General features: G+C 40.3%; 3 protein-coding genes across 5 annotated transcripts; all 3 read left to right on the forward strand.

The window, feature by feature from the left end:
* The first annotated feature begins 582 nt into the window (after window positions 1-582).
* On the forward strand, window positions 583-7,426 carry fbxo42 (F-box protein 42). Of its 3 annotated transcripts, none has more exons than XM_078248546.1 (10): window positions 583-749; window positions 1,681-1,960; window positions 2,188-2,304; window positions 3,282-3,416; window positions 4,022-4,175; window positions 4,310-4,420; window positions 4,990-5,086; window positions 5,341-5,397; window positions 5,524-5,640; window positions 5,766-7,426. In XM_078248546.1, exons 1-10 carry the CDS (start codon window positions 735-737, stop codon window positions 6,825-6,827), a joined length of 2,145 nt encoding a protein of 714 aa, XP_078104672.1. In that variant the 5' UTR covers window positions 583-734; the 3' UTR covers window positions 6,828-7,426. The 3 variants fall into 3 exon arrangements, with proteins under 3 accessions (XP_078104672.1, XP_078104674.1, XP_078104673.1); XM_078248548.1 differs by having other exon boundaries at window positions 1,739-1,960; XM_078248547.1 differs by having other exon boundaries at window positions 583-699.
* A 4,766-nt stretch (window positions 7,427-12,192) lies between these two features.
* slc25a34 (solute carrier family 25 member 34) lies at window positions 12,193-18,565 on the forward strand. Its single transcript, XM_078248556.1, has 6 exons — window positions 12,193-12,280; window positions 12,833-13,554; window positions 16,025-16,090; window positions 16,655-16,807; window positions 16,923-17,057; window positions 17,177-18,565. The coding sequence occupies exons 2-6, from the start codon at window positions 13,072-13,074 to the stop codon at window positions 17,363-17,365; spliced, it is 1,026 nt and encodes a 341-aa protein (XP_078104682.1). The 5' UTR covers window positions 12,193-12,280; window positions 12,833-13,071; the 3' UTR covers window positions 17,366-18,565.
* A 534-nt stretch (window positions 18,566-19,099) lies between these two features.
* LOC144516085 (transmembrane protein 82-like) lies at window positions 19,100-25,037 on the forward strand. The gene is made up of 5 exons (XM_078247291.1): window positions 19,100-19,131; window positions 19,221-19,386; window positions 19,546-19,963; window positions 21,668-21,855; window positions 22,015-25,037. The coding sequence occupies exons 1-5, from the start codon at window positions 19,100-19,102 to the stop codon at window positions 22,093-22,095; spliced, it is 885 nt and encodes a 294-aa protein (XP_078103417.1). The 3' UTR covers window positions 22,096-25,037.
* Window positions 25,038-25,802: the final 765 nt, after the last annotated feature.

The raw sequence follows: 25,802 nt of genomic DNA on the forward strand, positions 1-25,802 counted from the left end.
TATAACCCACCAAAAACAGGTACACTAAATACAGACATTTCATTCCAAGGTGCACAGATCTATATGAGATGTATTTCTTGCAACAAACCAATTATGAAAACTGTTAATCATTTTTATTTTTTAAATCAAAGTCAGATGAAAGTGGAGGAGAGATTTTCTGGAGATTTTCTTTCTTTCTTTTAGGTATTAATGAAATCTTAATAAAAAAAATTCCACTTACATTCTCAAAGTCAGCAGTCATGATTTACTACCGAAATGAGGTTGATAGCCCACATTTCTTTAAGACCATGGGCTTATGCACAAATGGTGTTTTGACAGTTCAAGTAATTTCGATATTTCCAGTTTCTGTTCTATCAGTGTCTGTGGTATCACCCATTCTCATTTACTGATTGATTTCCTAATATAACAATTATAATAGATTATATTATGGTATTATGCTAATTTGCTACATTTTTAAATTGGGTAATTATATAGGGTAATTCCAACTTTCCCCTGTGCAACACATTTGCCCACAGCAGCTGGGGGCGCAGTATTTTGTTACAGAGGTCCATAATAACGCGTCCCACCCTGGTACGTGGGTACCACCATATACCACAGAAAGTCAGCAGCTGCTACAGCGTCGCTGTGCTGCGGAGGACGCTGTTCGCGGAAGATGGCGACTGTTTGGCTGCAGAGGAACCTCCGGAGCTGATACCGGGGGTAAGAAGAGGAAAGACACACACTCCGAGCCCTCGATGTCTACAACAACGGTATGAATAATGCTGCAACAGTTAAGGAGTGAAATTGACAACCTTTATCTGACATTAGCTAGCTAGATGAGCTAGTTAATGACTGCTCGAGCTAACGTTAGCATAGCTAGGTTATCAGCAGAAGACTGAATATAACCGCTAGCTAACGTTAGTTAGTTAGCTGGGTGTATCGTCAGCCGATAATGCTGCCCTGAAAGGTTGCCGTATCTTACTTAATAAGTGTGCGGATCCACATTTTATCAAGCAAAGCTATTTCTCGTTGACGTTTTAAGAAAACGCGTACGCTGTTGCTATGTACCGTTAGCTAGCTAAATATTCGTTAATGTTCGCTACCGTTAGCTTGGATGCTCATGATCAGTTAGCTAGCGTTAGCCAGTGCAATCATATATTGTCTAAGGATCAAACGTTAAATCCAATAACATGTAGCTACACGCCAGTGTTTTGTAGCATTCGCCGTTCCTCGTTTAGCCGTATGACATATCACACGTTTCATGTATTTTCCCAGGTGGTTCGTTAGCTGGTATTTAGGGTTAGCTAGCAATCCAATATTTCATTTGTTATGCGATGGCTAACGTTAGTTAGATGAACGATACAAGGGGGACGTGCTATATGGAGGGGCCAGGCCAGCTGCTTAGTCTAAAGAAAGGGCACCACCCGTTTCAGACAATGGGTGAGACAATTAACTGTTAGGACTGAGTACTAAATGCCACTAAAACGTTAGGTGGGTATAGCTTTGCTGTGTCATTGTTTATTGGGGGTAAGACCAAATTCATATTTGAGTTGCAGAAATTCAATAAATAAGTTATAGGGCAGGTGTGAGTCAATAAATGGTGAATTTTAACTGCTGTTACAGTGTAGCTAATTGTAGCTGATGGCAAACATGCTCCTGAACATAGCTACATCACTAGCATGTCTACCCATGTCTCAACAGACTATAATGTCCCGCTCCCCGGATAATGAGGATGGATGTTTTGTTGCCATGGATACAGAGGATGATGGTGCAGACCCTGCTGGGATAACAGAGGAAGAAGAGGCAAACATGGGGTCTTGCCGACAAGAAGGGAACATGGACAGTAGTGCCAAAGGAGGTGGGAGAACAATGGTGGAGTTGCCAGAGGAAGTTCTTGAATATATTCTGTCCTTCCTCTCACCGTACCAGGAGCACAAGACTGCTGCACTTGTATGTAAGCAGTGGTATCGCCTCATTAAAGGTATGCCTCTCATATTTACATAGTCTTGTATAAAACTGAATCATAAGGTGGACTGGTTAACCTTACAGTGGGTCAGAGTGGGCATAACACTATGAGCAGAGCAGTAACATTTTACTTTAAACACCTGAGATGTAACGTTTAAAAAGTAATACTCATTTAAATGCGCTCTTTTTCAACTTAAACCATTTTTGTGTTCATGTTTCTTACTAATATTTTATCTGAACTAGGTGTTGCTTATCAGTGCTACCACGGTTTCTTGAGAGCTGTCCAGGAGGGAAATATCCAGTGGGAAAGTCGCACATACCCATATCCAGGAACCCCAATCACCCAGCGCTTCTCACACAGTCAGTATATGCTGCTTTACAACACTTCATGTCAAAATGAGTTGCACATAATGTATACACTTTTTTTTTTTACCCTAAGTCAAAAATACAGAACTTTCAGTTGTGCATCTAACATTTGAACATTTTTCTGTGAATTCTGAGCTGTGGATTAGATCAGAGCTCTTCTTCTAGGGGGTCCTCCAGAGTTAATGCTTTTGAAAGTTTAAAAAAAAAATTAAATGTCTTAACATAAATCCAACATATTATTAGCAAATATAAATCAGCCTATTTGTGAAGAAAAATAATTGAGGGTAGGCTTACTGGTCTGTAGGTAATGTAGTCACTAAGGTAGCCATCCACAGATGCAGTTAATCCTAAGGTTTCACTGTTCCACATGTATGTTTAACATTAAAACATTATTTATAAAATCATGCCAACAATTATTATTGAAATAGCTTATATTATTGTATGCACTAAAAAGGTATGTATAAAGGCTTTCGGTAGGTCGCCCTACAAGTTATTGTAGGTCCAGTTTAATATGCTACCTAATTATATACAATATATGTAGTAGGGGCTCCCTGATCCATTGTCCTTGGCTGAAAAAAACCCGTTAAAGACCCCTGGATTAGATTATGAGTCCAGTGTGTAGCATATAAACACACTGATTTATGATAAACATTGAATTGTGCCCATGTCCAATGTCAAATGTTGTAGCAATATTTGTTTAATTTATGTAGAATAATTCACCATTTTACTGAATGACAAGCTTAACTGTGCAATTTTGAAGAATGATTATATTTTAAATTGAATTAATCTGTCAATGCAACTGCACTGTAAACAACTATGTACAAAGATATGTAGATGTCTTCCATTTACCATTTTACTAGAAAGGCTGGGCACTGATTTTACTGTTCAAGGCACACAACGAAAAACGTATCTAAAAGGCTCACTGTTTTCTCTGGTTAATTGTTGTTTTTGGGTTTTTTTTTCGGTTGCAGGTGCATGTTATTATGACTCAAACCAGTCCATGTATGTGTTTGGGGGTTGCACTCAGAGTAGCTGTAATGCTGCCTTCAATGATCTGTGGAGACTTGACCTCAACAGCAAGGAGTGGATCCGCCCTTTAGCCTCAGGTACGAGTAGGTTACAAAGTAGTAAAGGCCAACAGGAAACAGAAATTTGGGCTGTTTTTACAATATGTAACTCTGGTTAAAAAAAACTGCACATGGGGCTTATGTAAGGGGAACTGTGGGAGGGCAAACCACATTACGTAAATGTAGTAGTCAGATGCTCAGCAGCAGCAGCTGAGTGCACAGTATTTGAGGAGGTGGTAATAAAAACAAAGAAGCACTGATGAAATGAGATTGTAGTAAAATTATTTTACTAGAGCATTTGCATTATATTGCTGTAAACTTTAGAGCTTATTGTGGCTTTTATGAAATTGCATGTTAAGGATTAAGAGCTAGACTTTTGTAAAGACCATTTACTGTGAGAGATTAGGCCTACTGCATCATGAAAAAGATTTCGTAGTCTTACTGTGTGCCATGCTTTCCTTTTCTGTTCAGCCATGTTAATTTAAGGCACTTTGTAAGAGTTAAGTTAAATGTAATTGGTCAAATACATTTTTTTTTTCTCCACTAATATATTTTTTGGCTATATTTTTTTAAATTTAATTCATACATGTAACATCATGCTTATTTAGCTAAAATGTGAATATCTTTGGTCTTCTCTTTTCCAGGCTCTTATCCATCTCCTAAAGCTGGGGCGACTCTAGTAATGCACAAAGATCTGTTGGTGCTGTTTGGGGGATGGACACGCCCCAGCCCATATCCACTGCACCAACCAGAAAGGTTTTTTGATGAAATCCACACCTACTCGCCTTCAAAGAACTGGTGAGAGAGACTTCAGTACTGGGATTTAAAGGATGTAGTTGTGACAAGTGATGGACGAACTTGGTACAGTTAGCTTTTCTTCAGAATTCTTTTTCTCCCTTTTTTGTGATTCACTTCTTCTTCTATCATCTCAGGTGGAACTGTATAGTGACAACACATGGACCTCCCCCTATGGCTGGCCACTCCTCCTCTGTGATTGGAAACACCATGGTGGTGTTTGGGGGATCACTAGGAGCACGGCAAATGTATGAACGTATTACTTATTATATTACATTATACAAAACTGAGCTGCACAAATTAAAGGTGAAATCTGTAACTTTTTTTACATTAAAATTACAGATAAGACAGGACATGTTTGCAAAGGTGTTTCACCTCATTGTTCATAGACAGTAAACATGTTATTGACCCCTCAGGTGTCAGGTGATTGTGAGAATGTGATTTACATCCCTTAAGTAAATCATATACAGTGTATAGTTGTAGTAGTTATGCAGGTAAAACGGGGGGGAAAAAACAAGTGACAGAGGAGCTGTTACAGAGCCTGTGTAGAGGAGCTGTTACAGAGCCTGTGTAGACGGGCTGTTGGAAGACCTAGACCAGTCTAATTTGACATATAAATCAACATTTCTCAAAAGCGAGTCCCCAAACATACTCCACCATATAAATTGATGTAATGATATTTTAATGTAAAGCCTTACACATTTCAGCTTTAAGTCTTAAACTTTGTTAATTGGACTGTATTTAAAGTGAACAGTGAATACAATCTTTGGCTGTCACACCTCACCATGTTGTCGTTCCCTCTGATGGTTCTGATCAGGAGTAATGAAGTCTGGGTTCTGGATCTGGAGCAGTGGTCCTGGTCTAAACCACCCATATCTGGCCCATCACCCCACCCGAGAGGAGGTCAATCACAAGTAAGAAGGCTTTAATGTTCAAGAGAATCCTCCATTTCTTTTGTTTTTGACAAACTTGAATAGTATTTCTGGTCATTTCAACTTTTTTAATAAGGTCCTACCTACCTCTGATAATTAAGTTATTACATAGATAAAAGTGTTAGCGTTTTGACCCTTTTTAGTACAGCTTTCCCCTCTCCATGCACTTTTCAAGTGGTTGAGTTTTTCATATAAAAGTAAATGATACCATTTTAAATGTTTTTTTTTTTTATTAGATTGTGATTGACGATCAGACGTTGCTCATCTTGGGAGGCTGTGGCGGCCCTAATGCAGTAAGTATTTTTTTTTATTTTAACCACTCTAGTATCAGAACAACATATCTGTATATCATAGCAAATATTCCATGTGACTATAAGTGACTACAGTTTTGACTGATCATGTTGTCTTGTGTGTTAAAGCTCCTTAAAGATGCCTGGCTCCTCCACATGGACACACCACCATGGAGGTGGCAGCAGCTGCAGGTGGAAAACGAGGACCATGGGGCCCCGGAGCTGTGGTGTCACCCAGCTTGTAGAGTAAGTGTCTGTCTGAGCTGTCAGTCCTATTCTGAATGTCTGTGCCTAATCATTAGATTGATCACTAATGTGCCTTTTTTTTTTTTTTTTTTTTTTTTCTCCTCATCTTGTTAATTTTCCTCAAGGTGGGCCAGTGTGTGGTGGTTTTCTCACAGGCGCCATCTGGCCGTGCACCGCTCAGCCCAAGTCTTAACTCTCGGCCCTCCCCCATAAGTGCCACACCTGCCCCTCTGGGTCCCGAACCGCCTTCCCTGCGCTCTCAGTCTCCTGTTCGGAGTGGGGCCGCCGGTGTTGTCCTGGGAGCTGTTGAGGAGGCTCCGTGTGTAAACGGCCGATGGGGCACGCTGAGACCTCGGCCTTCAGCTAGAGGAGGTGCCAGAGAAGGGAGCCCATCCTCATCCCAACAGCCGTCTCCTTCACAAGGCCCAGACAGCCCGCCTCTTCCTCCACTTCCCCCGTTATTAAATGGATCCTCCCCTTCACCAAGGACCAGCCCAGCCCAGGCTGCATCTCCTTCCTCTCGCCCTCTCTCACTTGCCTCCACAGACTATGGCTGGGAGTCTCCCCCTTCTGCCGCTCACCACCATGAGGTGCCCTGCACCAACGGCCTGCATACACCTCCTGCAGGCTCCCCACACACTCCCCCAGGTGCCGTGTCCCCTGCTGCCTTACGACGAAGTCTGGAGGCAGTGAAAAACAAATCTTCCTCATCTTTACCGTCTTCATCGTCATCGTCTTCCCTTCAGACACAGGGGGCTTCTCCTGGAGGAGGAAGTGGTGGAGGAGGAGGAGCGGGTCCACCTGGAACCCCTCCGTCATCATCCTCCAGCCCTCCACAGGCTGCTGGAGCTGATGGACATGCTATCCCACCTATTGCACGGCGTCTTGGCCATCACCCACCCCAAAGCCTGAACGTAGGGAAACCTCTGTACCAGTCTCTCAACTGCAAGCCCATGCAGATGTACGTGTTGGATGTGTCCAGGGCCAAGTCTGCTGCGGTGGTGTCCTGGAGAGTTTATGGGAACGGGACTCCCGCTGCGGTTACAGGGCCTCCTGAGACCAGCCTTCACACCGTGGTACAGGGCAGGGGAGAGCTCATCATATTTGGGGGCCTCATGGACAAGAAACAGAATGTGAAGTACTACCCTAAAACAAACGCCTTGTACTTTGTACGAGCTAAAAGGTAATGCAGCTCCAGGTGTGATTGGGAAGACTGACGCTCCACCCTGTGACCACACAAGGGAATTGACACACAAGGCCTTTTTCCTATAAAGAGAATTATGGGAAAAGAACATAAGCATTGTTAGATGTTCCACTTCATAAATTCACTATTCTCTTCTGCCTACTGCAAGCATTCAAAATAAAACACTTTAACTACACTTTGATAAAAACATTTGGTTCAATGAAAATCCTGACTGGGTGCGGTTGCGTGCTTGTGACTGCAGTGATTAGAGAGAACAGGACTTTTTTTTTTTTGTCGTTACCCAAAAGATGATCAACCAAACAGTAACGCTTTTGTTTTTCTGTGTCGTCGTCCTGTTAATCCTTGAAAGAGGAACTCTGGAAGAAAGGATGCAGAAACGGTTGACGACTACCTTGCTTTTTGTATTACTCTTTAAGCCTATAATGTTTACATTAAAAACAGTGCGAGTGTGTGTGTGCGTGGTGGTGGTTAAAAGTTGTTGACTAATTATGTCAGGGGCCATGGAGGGTGAGAGATGTGGCACTGTACTATAAACATAGTTAAACAATAAAGGCCTCCATGTCTGCTCTGTCACAGTCTGAATATTGTGTGGGTGTGTTTATAAAACTTTTCTGCATTTGTTGACAAAAAAATCTCACCATAAGGTTTAATTCCATTAGTAGCTGTTCTGCAGCTTTCAAAGACATGCGATCTTCCTCAGTAGATTGAGTTTGCAGAGTTGTCGTCTAGGTATTCAAATGTCCGTTTTTTCTGAGCATGAACTTTTCATCTCAATGCCTAAACCAATGTGGATTAGAGGTATGGAAGCAAAGAAAGGCCATAGTCATTTTGTTTTTTAAATTTATAGCGATCCCAGTTTTCCAATATTGATTTAAAAATGGTCCTCCAGACTGTGATCAAAACTCTGTCAGTGGCAATGTACATGCAAATATACATAGCAACGGTCTAAAAAACAGACCATACACTGCGGTGCTTGACCAATCACAATCCAGTATTCAACGAGGCCGTGTAATAACCATAGACTTTTACAGTCTATGGTTATTAGTAAAGGTTCTAAACCGTCTCTGGTAATAATCATAGGCTGTATACAACTATGTTTTACAGTATATGGTAATAATATAAGATTAAAAGTATAGCTGCTCTGCGGCAATGGTCAGGGTTGAGCATTTTGAAGAGGAAAAGGAAAATGCGGGGGATGGAGAAGAGGAAAAATGGCAAATACATGAGGGATCTGTCAGCAGAAGTGCCAAACAGACGAGACATTCCTGCTCATCACGTTGAGTATGCCCAAGGAGCTTCTGAAATTTAAAATATGATTTTATGTGTCTCCATTCCCCACAGCATAATGCCAGAGTACACTATGTTAACCTAGGACACAAACTAATGAGCTGATCATTTCAGACCGGTGTGTTAATGCAGAAACACATCTAAATCATGCAGGGAAGGTGTCCACAGCACAATGCCTGACTTGGCATGTGTGCAATACAGCATGAAAATGCAGGATTTTAAATGGTCAAAAATTAATCACTATAACATTCTGAGAATTTGTATACTTTGTCTAGACAACATAGAGATATCTGCAATTTATTTTATTAAGTCAAGCCGGGGTGACTTAATAACATGACTTTACTTAACTGGAACTGAACGTTAATTTGAATCAGGTGTGTTGATGGAGAAACACATCTAAAACATGCAGGGCAGTTGTCCGCAGCACAATGCCTGATTAGATATAAACTTAGCACAAAAAGTAAGGAAATTTGTGTTTGGTAGATTATTTCTCTGTGGTAACAATGCTTTTTGGCAATACATCTTATACTGTTGGAAAGCCTGTTTAGTTCCCTTTCAAATGGTGCCCCATTTGTAAGGAATATGCATTTGTGGGATGATTGAGTATGTGGGTTGCGCCCATGAAAAAGTTGCCAAATCTTCTCTGCCATTGCCAAATAGGTTATTTTGCTGTTGCTATTGACACTTGTTTTGAGGCTTGTCGTCATTGGAGGCAATCTCAATGCAGAGAGATATAGAGATGAGATTCTACAACCAGTGGCAATCCCATATCTCCACAGTCTGGGACCGAACTCTATCCTCCAAGATGACAACGCTCGCCCCCACAGGGCGGGGTTTATCAGAGACTACCTCCAGAATGTGGGAGTGGACTCCCCATTGAACACTTGTGGGATCAGCTTGGGTGTGCTGTTGGTACCAGAGTGACCAACGCAACCACGTTGGCTGACTAGCGACAAATGCTGGTTGAAGAATGGGATGCCATCCCACAGCAGTGTGTGACCAGGCTGGTGACCAGCATGAGGAGGAGGTTCCAGGCTGTTGTGGCTGTGTATGATTCTTCCACACGCTACTGAGGCTCCTGTTTGTGAAATGAATAAATTGTTAAATTGCCAATATGTCTTGTTTCTTCAGACTTCAATCATCCAATCCACCAAACACCAAATGAGTTAATGGCAGAATAACCTGTTTGGCATTGGTAGAGAAGATTTGGCAAATTTTTCATGGGCGCAACCCACATACTCAGCACTGCTGCTTATCCCACAAATGCATGTTCCTTTCAAATGGGGCACCATTTGAAAGGGAACTAAACAGGCTTTCCAACGGTATACGATTTATTGCCAAAAAGCATTGTTACCACAGAGAAATAGTCTACCAAACACACGTTTCCTTACTTTTTGTGCTAAGTTTAGTATGATCATCTTGCAACACATTCAAACTCAGAACTTTTGTCATTGTAGGCAGGTGCTGATCTGAGAGAGCTATTATCTGGGTGATGACAAAAAGTGGACAATGGGCAGGACGGCATAAATGCAGAATTTTTACTACTCACTTGACAATTCTGAGAATTTGTGCACTTTGTTTAGACAACATAGAGATGCCTTTGATTTATTTTCACAAAGATCAATTAATGACAAATTGATGTTTAAAGATCAAGGGCATAAATCCTATGGGGGTCGGGGGGGGGGTCAGGACCCCCCCCCTATCTAAGGGTTGTCCCCCCATAGAAAATGCTGTGTATTGTAAATAACATAATGATGTATACTTAATAAATATCTGTGTAAGCAGTAAAACAATACAAACCCCAAAAAATGTTTTTTAAGTTTAAAAACATTTTGAGTCCCCCCTCCCTTGCCTCACAGTGGTTTGGTCCACTGCCTGCTGTAGGATCTGCGGTAGACTCAGTCACATCGGGTAGTGACAGGAATGTATTAAGTAGACGGTTCAAGGCTGTTTTATTCACATTAAACATCGGATTTTTCTTTTCTCAAATAGAAATGATACTGAGTAATTAATGAATTAGTCATGACAAAAAAGTTCGCTATGTTAGTGTAATATAATGTAACGTTACCTAGCTTATAGCTTGTTGGATATAAATGCACCCACTACAACTAACGTTACCACGGCGCTAAGCCTAACGTTATGTGTGTGAACTGACATTAGGGTTAATATTGAAGATCTAAAGTTGTGTTTTGCTCGATATGAAATTAAGTGGCTGATCAGTTAAATATATATCCTCTGTCCCAGAAGAAAATAACATGACAGAGAAAAGAAAAACAGACATAAGATCCTTTTTCAGTAGGCCTACACCAAAACGCCAAGTAAGTACAATAAGTCCTCATATCAAGACAATTTGGTAACATCTTTATAAGAATGGGTGCTTATGGAAATACTAACGTCACTATGTCACAGGCAAAGGAGACAGAAAGACCTGAGGAACAGGGAGACCAGGGACAGACAGGTGTAGAGTCTCAGGGATACCAGGGACAGTCAGGTGTAGAGTCTCAGGTAAATGTGTTGAGCTCAGTTCATAGTTTTGGAGGTGTGTGGCTGTCATGGTGAGCAGATGAGCTTTACCAGTGGCTCACTAATTTACATTATGATCAGCTAATATAACAAGTGTACAAAAGGATTGCATTTCTTTTATATGGGGACACTTTTTCAAAATAAGTCATTATGTTTTAAGGTATTTTTGTGGCTTGATTATAAACAACTTAAAAATAAATACATGGTTTTAAAGAAGAATATTTCAGTCAATTTAGTCAGCTTTTTTATTGAATCAAGAGAAACACTGAAAAGAAGAATAATGGTACAGTCTCCATGCTACACTAATGATAGTATTGAGGCTTTCCTCTGTGTACACGTCCTCTACGAGTATAATTGTGGCTGTATTATTTGTGTCCCCTTAAAAAATTGCTCTTCAGAAATGTTATGTTTATTGTCCCCCCCTACTGTTAGATCAGATTTACGCCCATGTTAAAGATGCTCTATTTTGCAATGACTGCAATGGCGTAGATAAGGATACGATTTACACTTTTTTTTTTTTATTCACCTTTTTGAGATCTTTCTTTCTGAAAATGTTGCACATTAAATCTACAGTGACCTCACAATGTTTTTCCATACATCATAGATTTAGTTTTCAAGAAATTACAGTATTTGTTTACACTACTGTATGAAGTAAAATGTTTTAATGCACTGTGGGCTCAATTTTTGATATATAAAATCTGGATGGGACATTTGTGGAAGATAGTCTGGAGATGAAGTTCCTGAAGTTTGGTGTCAATAGAGCCAGAAACGTCGGAGGGTCGCTGCTCTTCTTTGCTTCCATAAGGAGTCTTCGAAGTGCTCAACAACTCCATCTGCTGAGGAACATTGTGTAAAACTATCAAGAGCTCCTGAATTGCTTCACATTGACCCTTGTAGTGAGATTGTTTTTGTACGCTCTTGTTTTCAATATCAAGTATGAACTCTTATTGTTGAATTTGATTGATTCATTAAGAGGCATCGGGAGTCATATCTAAGGGTTTGTACTTTGAAGAGCTGTAGAAAATCTCCCTCTAGTGGCCCCTTTGCATACAGCACATAAAGAAAAGGCCACATTAGATGAGTCATCTCAAAAAGTAGCATCAGTTTTTCCAAATCTAATTTATAGCTAACACATTACACAACAGATGATTTTAACCGATCTACCAAATAGTTTTTCCCTGTTAAATCTATATGTATGTTCAACATGTCTCTAAAACAGTTGTTCCTATGAGAACATAATTCATTTAATCAGGGTGCAGAAGGTAAAACAGAGATCAGGTTTGTTTGTTTTCTTTCTGAGATCATCAACACTATCTTAACACCGTTCTTAATCAGCATGTGTATCTTTGATCTCCTTTGCCTCAGACACTCCACCCCCTCTTTGACCAACAATAACCTTTTACCCAGACAGCTCCTATAGGACCAGAGCTGGGGGAAGTTTAGAGTTTAGAGCCATTTGATTGGTGCAGAATAGGGCATATGACGATGTGGTAGAGATGACTCAAACTGTATTGGCTCTGGTAAGAGTCAATGGGAGGAGACTTTGACAATGAATGTGCTGAGGACACATGTTTACAATGATGGGCAAGAGAGGAAAAATGGAGCTGCACATGATCACCAAACACTGTGAGTTTATGAATGAAGTAACCACATTCAAGATGGATTTTCTAACTTTTCAAAAGGCACATGAGAGGAGTTTTCTTTTTGAGTGTGTTTGCCTCTGGTACTTGTACTGTGCTTGTTTGTGTATTTGCATGTTGCTTTGAATGAATGTGACTCGGGTGGTATGTGTCTTGTTAGTGCTGGATGATCGTGTGTGTGTGTGTGTGTGTGTGTGTGTGTGTGTGTGTGTGTGTGTGTGTGTGTGTGTGTGTGTGTGTGTGTGTGTGTGAGTGTGAGAGAGAATGTCTGCTCTTAAAGGTGTTCTATCTGTGTTTTTCCATATGTAGTGTTTCACATGCTGCACGTTTAGAGAGTTAAACAGCAGGTTTGGTTTGTAATATGTCTTATTATGTGAGCTAAAACCTGAATGTTTCCATTCCAAGAGGACTCCTCGCAGTCTTTCTCTTGACTCACAAACACCCTCTGTCCTCATATGTATGGCTGAGCCTTTGTAAACACACCTGAACCTCACAATGTAAAAGTTGTTAACTTCAAAATGAATACATTCTCTTGCAGATGATGCCTCTTTTGAACAGACTGACAGAAAATAAATGCAGGACACCAAAGAGGCGCATTGACCTGCAGTGTCACAGGAAAAACATGACAAAAGATATTAGATGAGTTATCACAACAGCTGATAGCATTTGTTTCTGACTTCACTGTTCTGTACCAAGTACAACACACTATTCTTGTTCCCTAACAAACTGACACAAGGGGTACAAGTCATCACAAGGACTAAGAAACACTCCTCAGGGATGAGCAGTGCTCAGCTGTTGAAGACTTCACCAGAAGAATCTGTGTTTGGTGCCCAGCCTTCCAGGATGGCATCCACTGGCGGCGTCCTCGGCGCCTCACCTCCCTCTGCAGCTGTCTGGCCTCCTCTGGACTTTGTCCTGGGAGCTCTTTCCTGCTGCGCGGCCTGCGTGTTCACCAATCCCCTGGAGGTTGTAAAGACCCGTCTGCAGCTTCAGGGAGAGCTGCGTGCACGGGGGTCCTACCAGAGACACTATCATGGAGTTCTGCAGGCCCTCTGGGTGGTGGGCCGCACAGATGGGCTCCGGGGCCTGCAGAAGGGGCTCTCAGTCGGGCTGATTTACCAGGGTGTGATGAACAGTGTGAGGCTGGGCTCCTACTCCTATTGTGAAGCTCTGGGTATCACCTCGTTCCACGGGGGGAGTCTGCTCTCAGGGGCAGGGGTCGGGGCGCTGGGTGCCTTGATTGCCTCTCCTGCCTACCTGGTAGGTTTATCACAGTGGCTCCCCATATTGTTTTGCTTGTGAGCCTTCATCACAGGGTACATGTATATGAGCAGTTCATTTTAACCCAAGTGATTTTTACCCTCTTCAGACTGTTTAACGTTTAATAGTTTGTAGAGGCCTGAAGAGGTAAAGATGCACAGTATTTGGCATGAAAAGAGCAAATACACACACACACACACACACACACACACACACACACACACACACACACACACATCACACACATACATATATATATATATATATATATATATATATATATATATATATATATATATATATATATATATATATATATATATATATATATATATATATATATATATATATATAGTGATTGCTTGATGGGTTCCTAGCCTGTATTGGTCATTATAGGTCAGCTTTATAGTTTTATTTTTTATTAAATCAGTAGGTGTTACAAGCCATTTGTAGTTGCCAGTTACTGTATATGTCCAAAAGATCACAGTCACAACTATGTGATTTGTGTCATAATTTATTCTGTTATGTTACTGTTTTAGCATAATGTTGCCTCACACACACACGTTAAATAAAACCAAGAAAGTTAATAATTAACAGCCAAACAGCTGACATAAAGAAGACAAGGGAAAGATGATATGGGTAATTGTCTTCTCTGGTAAGCTTCAGATGTATTATGCAAAAGGTTTCAGAGTAACACTAACAGACCACACTGTTTGAATAACGCCAACACACTGGTCATCATCTGTCTGATGACCAGAAATCAGATCATGTTTGCACATGGTGTGTCTGTATCATAACATAATATACATAATACATAATACATAGGTTGGCTTTGTAAACAGATTGGCGACAGGCACTATTGAATCCTTAGATTACATTGTTAATTTACACACTACAAAGCTTGTGCAACATTGTAAAGTAAGAGGTGTTCATCGTTCATTCATATCTGTCAGCACTCATAAGCGGACGTACTTACGGTACGTTTCTACAGTTCACATTCACTCACACGCTCACTTACCCATATGTTTATTAAAATAGTTTTTGGATGCTGTAAAAAAGACTGTAAATATGGAAGATGCTAACTTGATTTGTGTTTTTAAATCGCCTTAGAAGGGATCTTTTCAAGACCAGTATGGACAGGTGGAAACATTACAGCGACCAATAATTTATTCAATGTACATATGGACATGTGTTGTCCACATTGTTGTACAACCTATCCTTTAACAATAACTCTTTAGCGTCACTAAAGGGAAATATAAACAGGAAAGTTACTAAAGGGAGTTTAAAGGGAAAAGATGGAAGGCAGCAACTTCCTAACTGTGTGAAATAAATGGGGGGGGTGGAGTCACACTTCTAATGAAATAAAAGAAACTAAATTGGAAAACTTCAATTTAAACGTGACATTTCCAACCCATAGCATTTGGCTCGAATAACAGTATTGTAATTCATCACAATCAGAAGCAGGGAAGTGAACCAGCTCAGTTTCAAAGGCTATTTTTATCCAGCACGCAAAGTGACATTACATGGGTGGGTGTGGTAGAGTCAGGTGAGTCACAGATGACGTCTAATTTCATGGCATCTAGTTTTGAAAGAACACAAGATAAAACAATGATCTTAAGCTGTCTTAACCACACCCCACATGGACGAGTAATACATCTTTTCACTGTCCACATCCAGGTCCCAAACAACCACCAGGCGAGACTCATGTTTTGACATTCACACCTGTCTCAAATGTCACTGTCTCTTAATTTACAGCACAATTTATTTTGTTTTATCTTATTTTATTTAACCTTTATTTATACAGGTAATCTCATTGAAATACAAGGTCTCATTCTCAAGAGAGTCCTGTTTGGGACAATACACATCGGTTACTGACAGACAGACAGATTACAATAGTATATACAAGATTTACCAAATAGTATATACAATATTTAATTGAAAGTATTAATGTCCTCTACATGTCCCTTTTTATATGCCAGGAGTAGTGTTGTTGTTTTTCTGCCTCAGCTGTCATTCAGTGCATTTAAAACCATCTAACCGTGTTTGTCTATATCTAGGTCACTAAAAATACCATGAACTTTACTTCAACCTACCCACTGCTGCCAAAAATATACAGTATCTTGTGGCTCTTTGCTGTGTAGTGTACTGTTGGCAGTGTGAGTGAAGGAAGATTTGCTGAAGGTTATTTTATTGTCACTCTGTATGAGATTGACCAGAGAGGCTTCTTGGTTTTGTGCATGCTCTCGCTGCTGTTTGATCCTTAAGGTTTGGTGCAAATGAATCACTGAGGAATTTGTTAAGACAAGTTCCTGGTAACAAGTTTGTGTAATGTGACTCATACCTGGTCAACATTAGCAAAGTTACCTGTCATTGTTTATTAACTCATCCTGGCATCTGGCTCAGACATTATCCCACTTAGTAACAACAAGTCTGGTTTTGTCTGTACTTAGATTAACTTTTCTCTCTATAGGTGAAGACCCACCTGCAGGCTCAGACTGTGGAAGCCATAGCAGTAGGCCACCAGCATAACCATCTGGTAAGACGGACATGTTCAAAGTAAGACACGTTAATAACTTTTTATAAGTTGTTTTATCTGGAATTAGGTCATAGTAAATATGTATTCAGATGCTTTACTTAAGTAAAAGCAGTGATGGAAGAAGTACTTGGAGCTTTTACTTGGGTAAAAGTAGCAATACCACAGAGTGAACATACTTCAATATAAGTAAGTCATTCGTTCAAAATTCAAAGTAAAAGTATCAAAAGTAAAAGCCCTCATTACGCAGAGTGAAGTGTTTTATTCTTTTTATTTATTTATTATTATATACTTTTTATATAATATTTATACATTATTTTATATACTTTTTTATTGATTTAGTCACTACTGATAAATTAAAGTATAAGCAGCAAGGCAAGTACTAATTGTACTGTTTGGTAGTTTAATCATAATAACTGTTATAAGCAGACTACTTTGAGCTAGTAACCCTATCCATCAGAAATACATTTCTATCCCTATATACTACCAACACATGATAGAAAACATACTCTCTGCCATTAGCTGCTACTTCCAACACACCAATGCCTTTGCTTTCTTCCATTTCAGGGAGTGTCTGACGCCTTTGTTACCATCTACAGAAGAGACGGTTTAATTGGTCTTTGGAGGGGTGTGAATGGGGCAGTGCCTCGAGTCATGGTGGGATCAGCTGCTCAACTAGCAACATTCACCTCGGCCAAGGACTGGGTGTCACATTCCCAGGTAGATGGGATAAACGGCTGACATTTTTTCCGCACATGGAACCGAACAGTTGCCATCACACTGTCAGCCAAAAGTCAAACCTCAGTCAATAATCAGTTTATTTCTTTCCTTGCAGTGGTTTAGTCCAAACAGCTGTCTTACGGCTTTGATAGCCGCCATGATCAGTGGAGTCGCTGTGGCGATTAGCATGACACCATTTGACGTCATTAGTACACGGCTCTACAACCAGCCAGTGGATGAGTTTCGTAAAGTGAGTTTAAGTGACCTCTGTTCTTGCTCTCAGTAATGGCACAAAATACTCTTGTAAGAAGTGTTCTAGCTACTGTAAATACGTACTATGACTTACTGTTTTCCTTATGTGTCTTTTAGGGGCGTCTGTACCATGGATTTTCTGATTGTATGCTGAAGGTGTGCCAAGCTGAGGGCCTGCTAGGGTTGTATAAAGGCATGGGCCCTGTCTTTGTGCGCTTGGCCCCACACACAGTGCTCAGCATGCTGTTCTGGGATCTGATGAGGCAACAGACAGTGAAGAACACCCAGAGCCAGGGAAGGAGCTAAAACATCCCTGCGCATGACTGGACTCAGTCACAACTATTGAAGTTGTCCACCAATTAATGCAACACTGAATTCAAAGCAAATGTTTGGGAAATGCACTTATTCGTTCGTAAACAGCTAACCTGGCTTTGTCCAACTGTAATACAATCCACATAGCAGCACCTCTGAAACTCACTAATTAACACAAAGATATCTGAAGTGTAAAAATGTTTGTTGCTTTACAGGAGTTAATCATGACAGTTACTTCCTGGAGGCTCCGTTGTCAATTGCTAAAGGCCAAGAAACATAACATAACTCCCGTCCATAAAACGGAAAATTGTCGTTTTCACACTTTTTTTTGTGGGCTGTGCAGGTGCTGGTAGGTGGATTTTAGAATAGATCTTTATTGTCATTGTTTCACAACAACGAAACGCAGTTTAGCAGCTCTGTTTAAATAACAGACAAATAGAGATATCAAATTTAAATTGTAAAATATAAAATGACAAACAAACAAATATAAAATAGCAAATCAAGATAAATAAACACGATGAGGTGGCACTATATTTCTGTACTTTTGGACAGAGCCAGGCTAACTGTTTCCCCCTGTTTCCAGTTTTTGTGCTAAGCTAGGCTAACCAGCCGCTGGCTGTAGCTTCTTATTTACTGTAAAGACATTAGTGGTTGATCTTCTCATCTAACTCTCCATCAGAAAGAGAATAAGCGTATTTAGAACAATTAAGAGACTCACTCTGTCTCAAGCAAAGCAGATTGATGAGCATTAAAGCACTTGATGAAGGTGGGCACATGTTGCACAGGCTCTAATTTCAATATCAGGAGTTCCTATCAAATACCAAATGCATGAAAATGCTGTTGAACTATCAGGTTTTACCTTTAATACCTCAACTGATCAATTTACAAGCAGTGTCTTGGGCTTTCATATGTCCTCTCACAGCAAAGCTGAAATGAGCGAAGTAAGATCCACGTGGCTTGCAGCCATATCAATGGATGCCAACACACGCAGATGCAGATGAGATGAGATGAGATGAAAAAGTCTGGATTATTAAAACATAATCTCTGTATTCCATGTTTGTAGCCCTGTGTGGCTGCTGGGATTTTTCACACCTTAAAACATAATTTACTGACTTATTGATCTAAGGTTTTTATGTACAGACATTTTTGAACAGCAGTGGATAATAATAAATATTTTTTTTGTATAAAAAGCATTTAAAAGTGTGATTTTATTTAGAGACAGTTAAAAGGTGTCTGATTGTTCTGTAAGCCTAAAATTTTTAGAGGACTTTCAGCCTCTTTCATCAGGAAATGATTAGACTGACAACCACACTCCAATCACATTTGACCTTTGGACCTTAAACATGGAGCTCACACAGACCTAAGCAGCAGGAGAAAATAAAGGCAACGTGACGGTTTAGCTCACAATTCAACATTAACTGACTTGTAGTTTCTGATCAGATTCTTAAATTGAAGTAGCATGAGTGAGAGATTGTAGCACCTTTTAGTCCTTGAGATATTACAAGGAACATGTTTTTTTCCTTCTCCTGCATCCTGGGAACTTCTGAATGGACGTCTTTTGATTCAAACCCAACAGATCATTTTTTTAAAGGTGAGTTCTTCATGGCAATACAAAAAAAAATCTAAATTCTTAGAAACTGTTTCTTTACATACTTGTTTTTTTGGCTGTGTTATTTGTGCTTCAAAGGTCTTGTGGGTGCATGTGGAATATCAGTGCTGTTCAATTTGATGAGAGTTTACCATTTCATTCAAACATGCAGGTGAGTTTTTTCTACTGTATGAAAAGAGGAGAAAATATATCGTTATTTTATGTGCGGTCGTTTTCATTTTCTATTTTCCCTTCACATAGTGATTCCAAGACTGAAACTGAAAGCAAACTGAGAGGGAACTGGACAACAGCTCTCCAGTTCTGGACCCTGACGGTCCTCCTGTCTCTGGTAAACTCAAGGGTTTCCTCTCTGATAGTGCTGGAGTTTTCTCTCAGAGCTGTTTCTGTCTGGGCATCAGCAGGACTGGTGAGTTTCTCATCAATCAATGTGTTATCATGGATAACACATTATCACAGATAGCACATTGATTTAGACTTGTTTTATGTCTATACTGAAAGTGGGTATACTTTCAGTGTTAAACGTATAGCTCTTTCGAATACTGACCTGCAACCTATCTGAAACCAGGATGCCAATGGCAGAGGCTTAGACCTACTCCTGATCCAGTGCCAGTTTCCCCTGGGTTGCGGCCTCACCTGTACTCTTGACTTCCTCCATAAGGGGGCTCCACACAGCTCCCTCAGCTTGTTTCTGGCAGCTGCTCTCAGCTGGGCACTGGCAAGTGTTGGCCACAATCTGTGGAGCCATGTGGCCAGACTTTACCCACTACATAGCAGAGAGCGTTACTGTGGGAAGTGCATCACCCTCCTGGCCTCTGGACACACCATACTGGCTTCACTGCAAAGAGCGGTTGTCTTGGCCTTTGCTCTAGCAACTGTGGCTTACACCAGTACAATTTATGACCAATTCCTGTCCCAGAAGGATGCTCTAAAGTTTTGGATTCCACTGACACTCTGCTACACCATGTTGGTGGTCTACATTCAAGGTGATTGTCTATCAACTATTTGGGGAATGAAATGGTCCTTTAGGAAAACTTTTAAATGAGATTAGATAACCTGAATAACTAGTTTGATCACCCATATACAGTACAGAGGTAGAAAAAGTGCTAAAATATTGTACTCAAGTAAAAATACCAATACTTTGATGAAATATTACTCAAGTACAAGTGAAATTACCTATCTGAAAAATTACTCAAGTGAAAGTAATAAGTAGTTCATTTATTCATTTAATAAACAACTATAAAACGGGGCGGGGGGATTTAGCCAGTGTCTTACCTACGGGTTGCTAGTGCTAGACAAAAATTAGCAATGCCACGAAACATGTTGTTTTGCTAATTGGCAATTTGCTATTAGTCATGAAAACTTCGTTTGAAGTACCAATGCACAAATACTTACCAAAACATGCTTCTGCAGATTAGATGTGGAGTTATTGAATGCTGCCAGTTCAGTCACCTCTGGCAGGCACATCTGGCATTGCATGAAGATACAATTGGCCCTCTTAAATTTAAATGAAAACAGTCTTTCAAATGTGGCCAAGGATTTTCGTCGTTTTGGGCAGCAGAATTCAATGTTTCAGCTAGCATTTCTACTGAAACAGTCTCTGAACCGTCGTCCCTCGCCTGATCCACCTCCATCTCGTTATCAATCTCCTACAGAAAGATTTGGCGCCCGGTAGGCAGCCTAGATGCTGATCATTCGTCACTGCAGTGGTTGCGGGCGCGATTTTTTTTTCTTCCTTTCGGTTGTCGTTAGTCAAAGTTTTTTTTTTTTTTACTCATGTAGCGGATGGGATTTGTAATGTAGTTAAATACAATACTTCACTCAAAATGTAATCAAGTATTTTAAATTACCTATTTTAAAAACTACTTGAAAAATACAAAATACACAACAAAACTACTCAATACAGTAACGTGAGTAAATGTATTTTGTTACTTTCCACCTCTGCCCATATAGTGTGGTAACACTAGTCTATATCCACAACGTTCCACTTCCGGGGTTGCCCCATTGCATCGGAAATTCTACCGGATTTCACTCTTTTCAGCCGGACGTCCAGTTACCTTCCTCTTTCTTTGTGCTGGCATTCTAAACTTTGGTGGATTTATGAGGACTATGGTTAACTGCTCCTCAGATCTCTGCAGGGTAAATCTAGACAGCTAGCTAGACTATCTGTCCAATCTGAGTTTTCTGTTTCACGACTAAAACAACTTTTAAACATCCACGTTCTACCAAAACAAGTTCCTTCCCGAGGCTATTTTGCAGCGGCACTGTGGCTTTTCCTGGTCCTTAGCGCCACCCATGACGATTGTGATTAGTTAAAGAAATGCCATTAAACCAGAGCACGTTTTTCTCCCATCCCGGAATGCTGTGTGGACTAGCCAGACTCTCCTCCGCAGCGCTGTGGAGGAAGGTCTGGCAAAGCGAGACTATGGTAACAATAACACTAAAAATAAAAAGCAGGCCATAGGTGATGCACCGAAGAATGGGAACAATAAAACAACAAATATTAAATAAGAAAATACATGTGAGACAGTGCCATTACAAATGATTGTCTCAATGATGAAAAAAAAACAAAAAAAAACACACACAACCCATATCTCAGAAAACAAGCAGGTATCACATTATTATACTGCTCTGGGCACAAAAGATCTTTTAGCATTACTGGGTCACTTTTTGTTTTTCATTTTGCACAGATAATCAGCAGCAGCAGCAGCCTGGCATAGATGTCCTGCTGCACACTGTCTTGCTGCGAATGGGAGCCTTACTGGTGCTCATGCTGACGGTGGGCGACTGGTCTGACGTCCTGCACGTCCTCATCCCTTTCCTGGGTGAAGCAGTCTGCCTGCTGCCCTCTCAGGACCTGCTGAAAGCCGCGTTAAAGGTCTGTGTGAATCATCTCTTCCACTCACAGTGATTTGACCATTGCATTTAAGCTGCAATTTCTACAACATGACTTTTTTTGTATTTAGTATAAAACTGTTATTTGTTAGTAATGTTGAGATATGTGAAAATTACATTTAATTGTCATGCTTCATTTTAGGAAGAAGAAGACACAAGCTTGAGAAAATATGAACAGAGCTCCAGTTACAAAACAATGAAAACATCATCAGCTGACAGCTGATGTTGAACCCAAAATCTACGTCAAATACCAGAGACTACCTCAAATGTCAAGATGTGATGATAAAACAATAAAAGGATTATTGTGGCCACACTTTATGGCATACATTTTGGGCTTAATTTTTGTTACTGAGTTTTTTTTTTTTTTTTTTAAACAGAAGGAAAGAATGAGGAGTTTGTATGTTTCAATGCTTCATATAATGGAAGACAAAAGATGAAAAGTGCTTGTCAAGCTGTTTATAAAATATATTGTATTGCAGATTATGTTTTTTGTAGTAACATAGCATAATTATACCAAGCCCAATTTAATAAAGTCATGATGAGTAGAATACAGATGAGCAGAAAGCTGATAAAAGGTAAACAGTGTAAACAGACCCCCACCAGGAGAGGATGAAAGCTTGTCAAAAAATGCATTTTTAAATATATAAAACAATCTTCAGTGGCATAAAGTATTTAATTACACATTGCTGCAATTGAGATGCTTTTATGCACTGTTTACACATTAATTCTACTATTGCTACACAACAACTACACATTTTTGAAGAGGTATTCTTTGGCAAACACTTTCTTCATGAATAACACTCAAAATGCATTAATGAATAGCAGAGAATTGGTCAGGAGGGTGTGTGTACATTTTAAGATGCTAATCATCAGGATGTCACAGTGGCACCAATGGCCAACTGACAATAATTAAAGGCATACTATGTAACTTTTCCCTCTTCGGGATCCCGGACCGAATCAAATGCCTTTAAAGTGGCTATATGTAAATTTCAGTTTGTGTCGATTATAGCGGCCGCTTTGGACAAAAGCGGTAGTGTTTTTACCCCACCCGTCGTAAAGATCTTTTCTTTAAAATGCTGTATTACCCACTGTAAATTACTGAGTAAGTGTTACCGGGAGGTTATATTGTCGCAATGAATATTTTGCTCAGTCTGAAAATCATTCATTTACAATAAGATAAGTCACAGATGCATCGTTGCATTAAAAGTGTGTCGTACGGTAACTAAGCCTACTCTGGATGTATCGTGAGCTAAACCGGGTATCACTGCCACTGTGTTACGAGCCAAAGCATTAAGAGATTGTTGTAGCAACCAACGTAGTAATAACTGATATAGCACATTTCATGAAACCCAAAGACGCTTTACACAGGAACAGTGGGGCAAGGGAAGAGAAAATAGTAGGACAACACAAACATGGACTAAAAGGAATAAAACATCCATGCTAAATAGAAGGGGGACGTAATTTAATCTAGGCTAGTGGCGTACAACCACATTGCGCATTGTAAAGTTATTTTATGAATGAAATAGACATACCTGAGGACCAATTCGGGGATGTTTTTGAATCATTTACAATCCCGTAATTGTTAAATCTGTTGATGAAAAGTTACACAGTTTCAGAAACATTCAAAAGTAACATATAGTCACTTTAAAGGGGTACTCCACCATTATTACACATGGAGATCTGTTCACTCGTCATGAGGTGTACTTGTCAGCCTGTAAAAGCAGTTGTGTAATCTATTCCACACATTCTCACCCCATCGCGTTAAATATGGACACTTGGTCAGGTGCCTTTGGTGTTGTTATAGACGTTAAAAGTCTCCTTTAGCGTCATATCTAAACGTTCTTTATCTAAACGCGCTTGGTCGGGACTATTGGTGTCACTTTTGACACAGTTAGGTTATGGTCGTGGGTGGGCTTACGTTTCCATGACACGCGGGACAAGAACGGGACGGTTGGGTTTAGGAAAAGAAGAACGGGACGGTTGGGTTTAGGAAGCGTGACACGCGGGACACAATTCCCGCTCTCCTGGGTGAAAGTCCTGTGTTGTTTAACCCATGCACCACCCCAACCAACCTCCCTCTGCTGATTTTGGGTTTTCATACTAGCCTACTTGTTACCGAAGTCACTCTTAGTGCTACATCATCTTCAAACGCAGTGTAGCTGCTGCTCTCCCTGGTGCGTTCTACACACATGCTGAAGGGTGTTTTTTGCGTTGTTTCTGACATTGTCAGCCACTGCCCAAACGTCCGTATTTTACGAGTTCAGAGTGAGAACGGGTTGATCTATTATAAATTATGTAATCCTGTGACTTTAGATGGAGCTTTGTAAAGTTTGAAAAAAATGATAATGTCATAGTGATGTCATTAGGGCTATCTCAGCTTGTGCTTGAGATTTAAATAGTTTTAACAGAAAGCCTACATTACAAACTGGAGTTGTAGAGTTTTCGGAAGTCGAAAACATTATAGTTAACAGGGTGGGGGCACTCTAGCCAGGTTAGCCATTGATAACAATACCAGTTGATAACAACGCATTATGCTGTATGTAGCACATACAAACATCGTTGCAACATATCTACGGATATAAGATGGACAGTACTGTGTGTAAGACAGAAGTGCTAATAAACAGTATATTTATACAGCTTTCACTACTGTTGATGCTCAGAGAAGCCATGTTGGATTGTGATGTCCATTGTTGAGGTTCTCCCGACTTTCCGAGTCGGAAATCCGACTTCAGGGTGTGTTTGAGTTGACATTTTCGACTGGGAACTTGGAAATTCTGACTTCCCAGTTCAACTGAAACGCACCATAATAAAAGACATTATCCAGTTGCATTATGGGAAGTGTAGGATTCTGCTTTTTTGGAGCTAAACCCATACTAGGGACTAAAAAGTCGGAATATCTCAGCCTCTGTCTCTCACATTTCCCCCAACTTGATTGCTGAAGTACTCCTTAAACCTTAACACAAAGCAGTCTAATCCTACTCCTACTTGAGGTATTTGGTGAAATGAACAGTATTTATCCCTGAGAAGTTTTTCCAGTTAAGAAATCAACATCAACTGTATTTGTGAACATGCAATTGTCATTGTTTTTGCTATCTACTGTGTTTCTTCCTGTTCCTTTCCCTTCATTCTACGTAGTTCCATTGTTTTCCTGCTCACCCAAGTACATAAAAACTGAGAATTAAAGTAAAAAAAATGATATTGTGATGTTGGTGAGTGAATTGAAAAGTCATTCTGTAGAACCTGTGAAGAGGTTCAGAGGGTTTAATGAAGATTTAGGCTGTTTGGGGAGGTCTGGGATTGTGTCATCAGCAGGCATGCTCCCTCCTGCAATCGTGACATCACTGCAGCATTCCTTTCCAAAGAGCTGGAACAACAAAGACCCCCATCACTCTCCTCATCTTCGTCTTGTTAACCCTCTCTCACACAGACATGCCTCACTCTTCTTTCACACTGACCCACATTGATCAGTTTTATTCAACACTTAGTTACTCTCTCCATCCTGCCTTTTGACTGCAGGAGGGGAGTAGACCTTAAAAAGTTTGGCTCTGGAAACTAACCACAATATTTGCAGATCAGCAGACCTGATATGGCTTAGACTCACTCTGGTGGAGAGCAGCAAACACAACAAAGCAGCTTTTTCATAGCTCTCACACACATCACTCACTGCCCCCTCTCCTAATACACCAATATCTCCTCTTGCACAATGCCCTGATTCATCGCACTGTAATGCAGCGGCTCCTCTACAGCTGCTTTCAACCACAAAAGCTCCATCAGGAGAGCCTGATCACCACTTATTATCAGACGTCGGTGGGGCACAAATGGAAGCAATGCCATGTGACAGTGATAGTGAGTCAAGGCTAAAGTGATATAATGTAGTGGGGGAAGGGAAGAAGGAAAGAGGGAGAAGAAAAAGGAGGCAGACTCAATGAG

The sequence above is a fragment of the Sander vitreus genome, chromosome 4 (genome assembly GCF_031162955.1).
Source record: "Sander vitreus isolate 19-12246 chromosome 4, sanVit1, whole genome shotgun sequence".
NCBI lineage: Eukaryota > Metazoa > Chordata > Actinopteri > Perciformes > Percidae > Sander > Sander vitreus.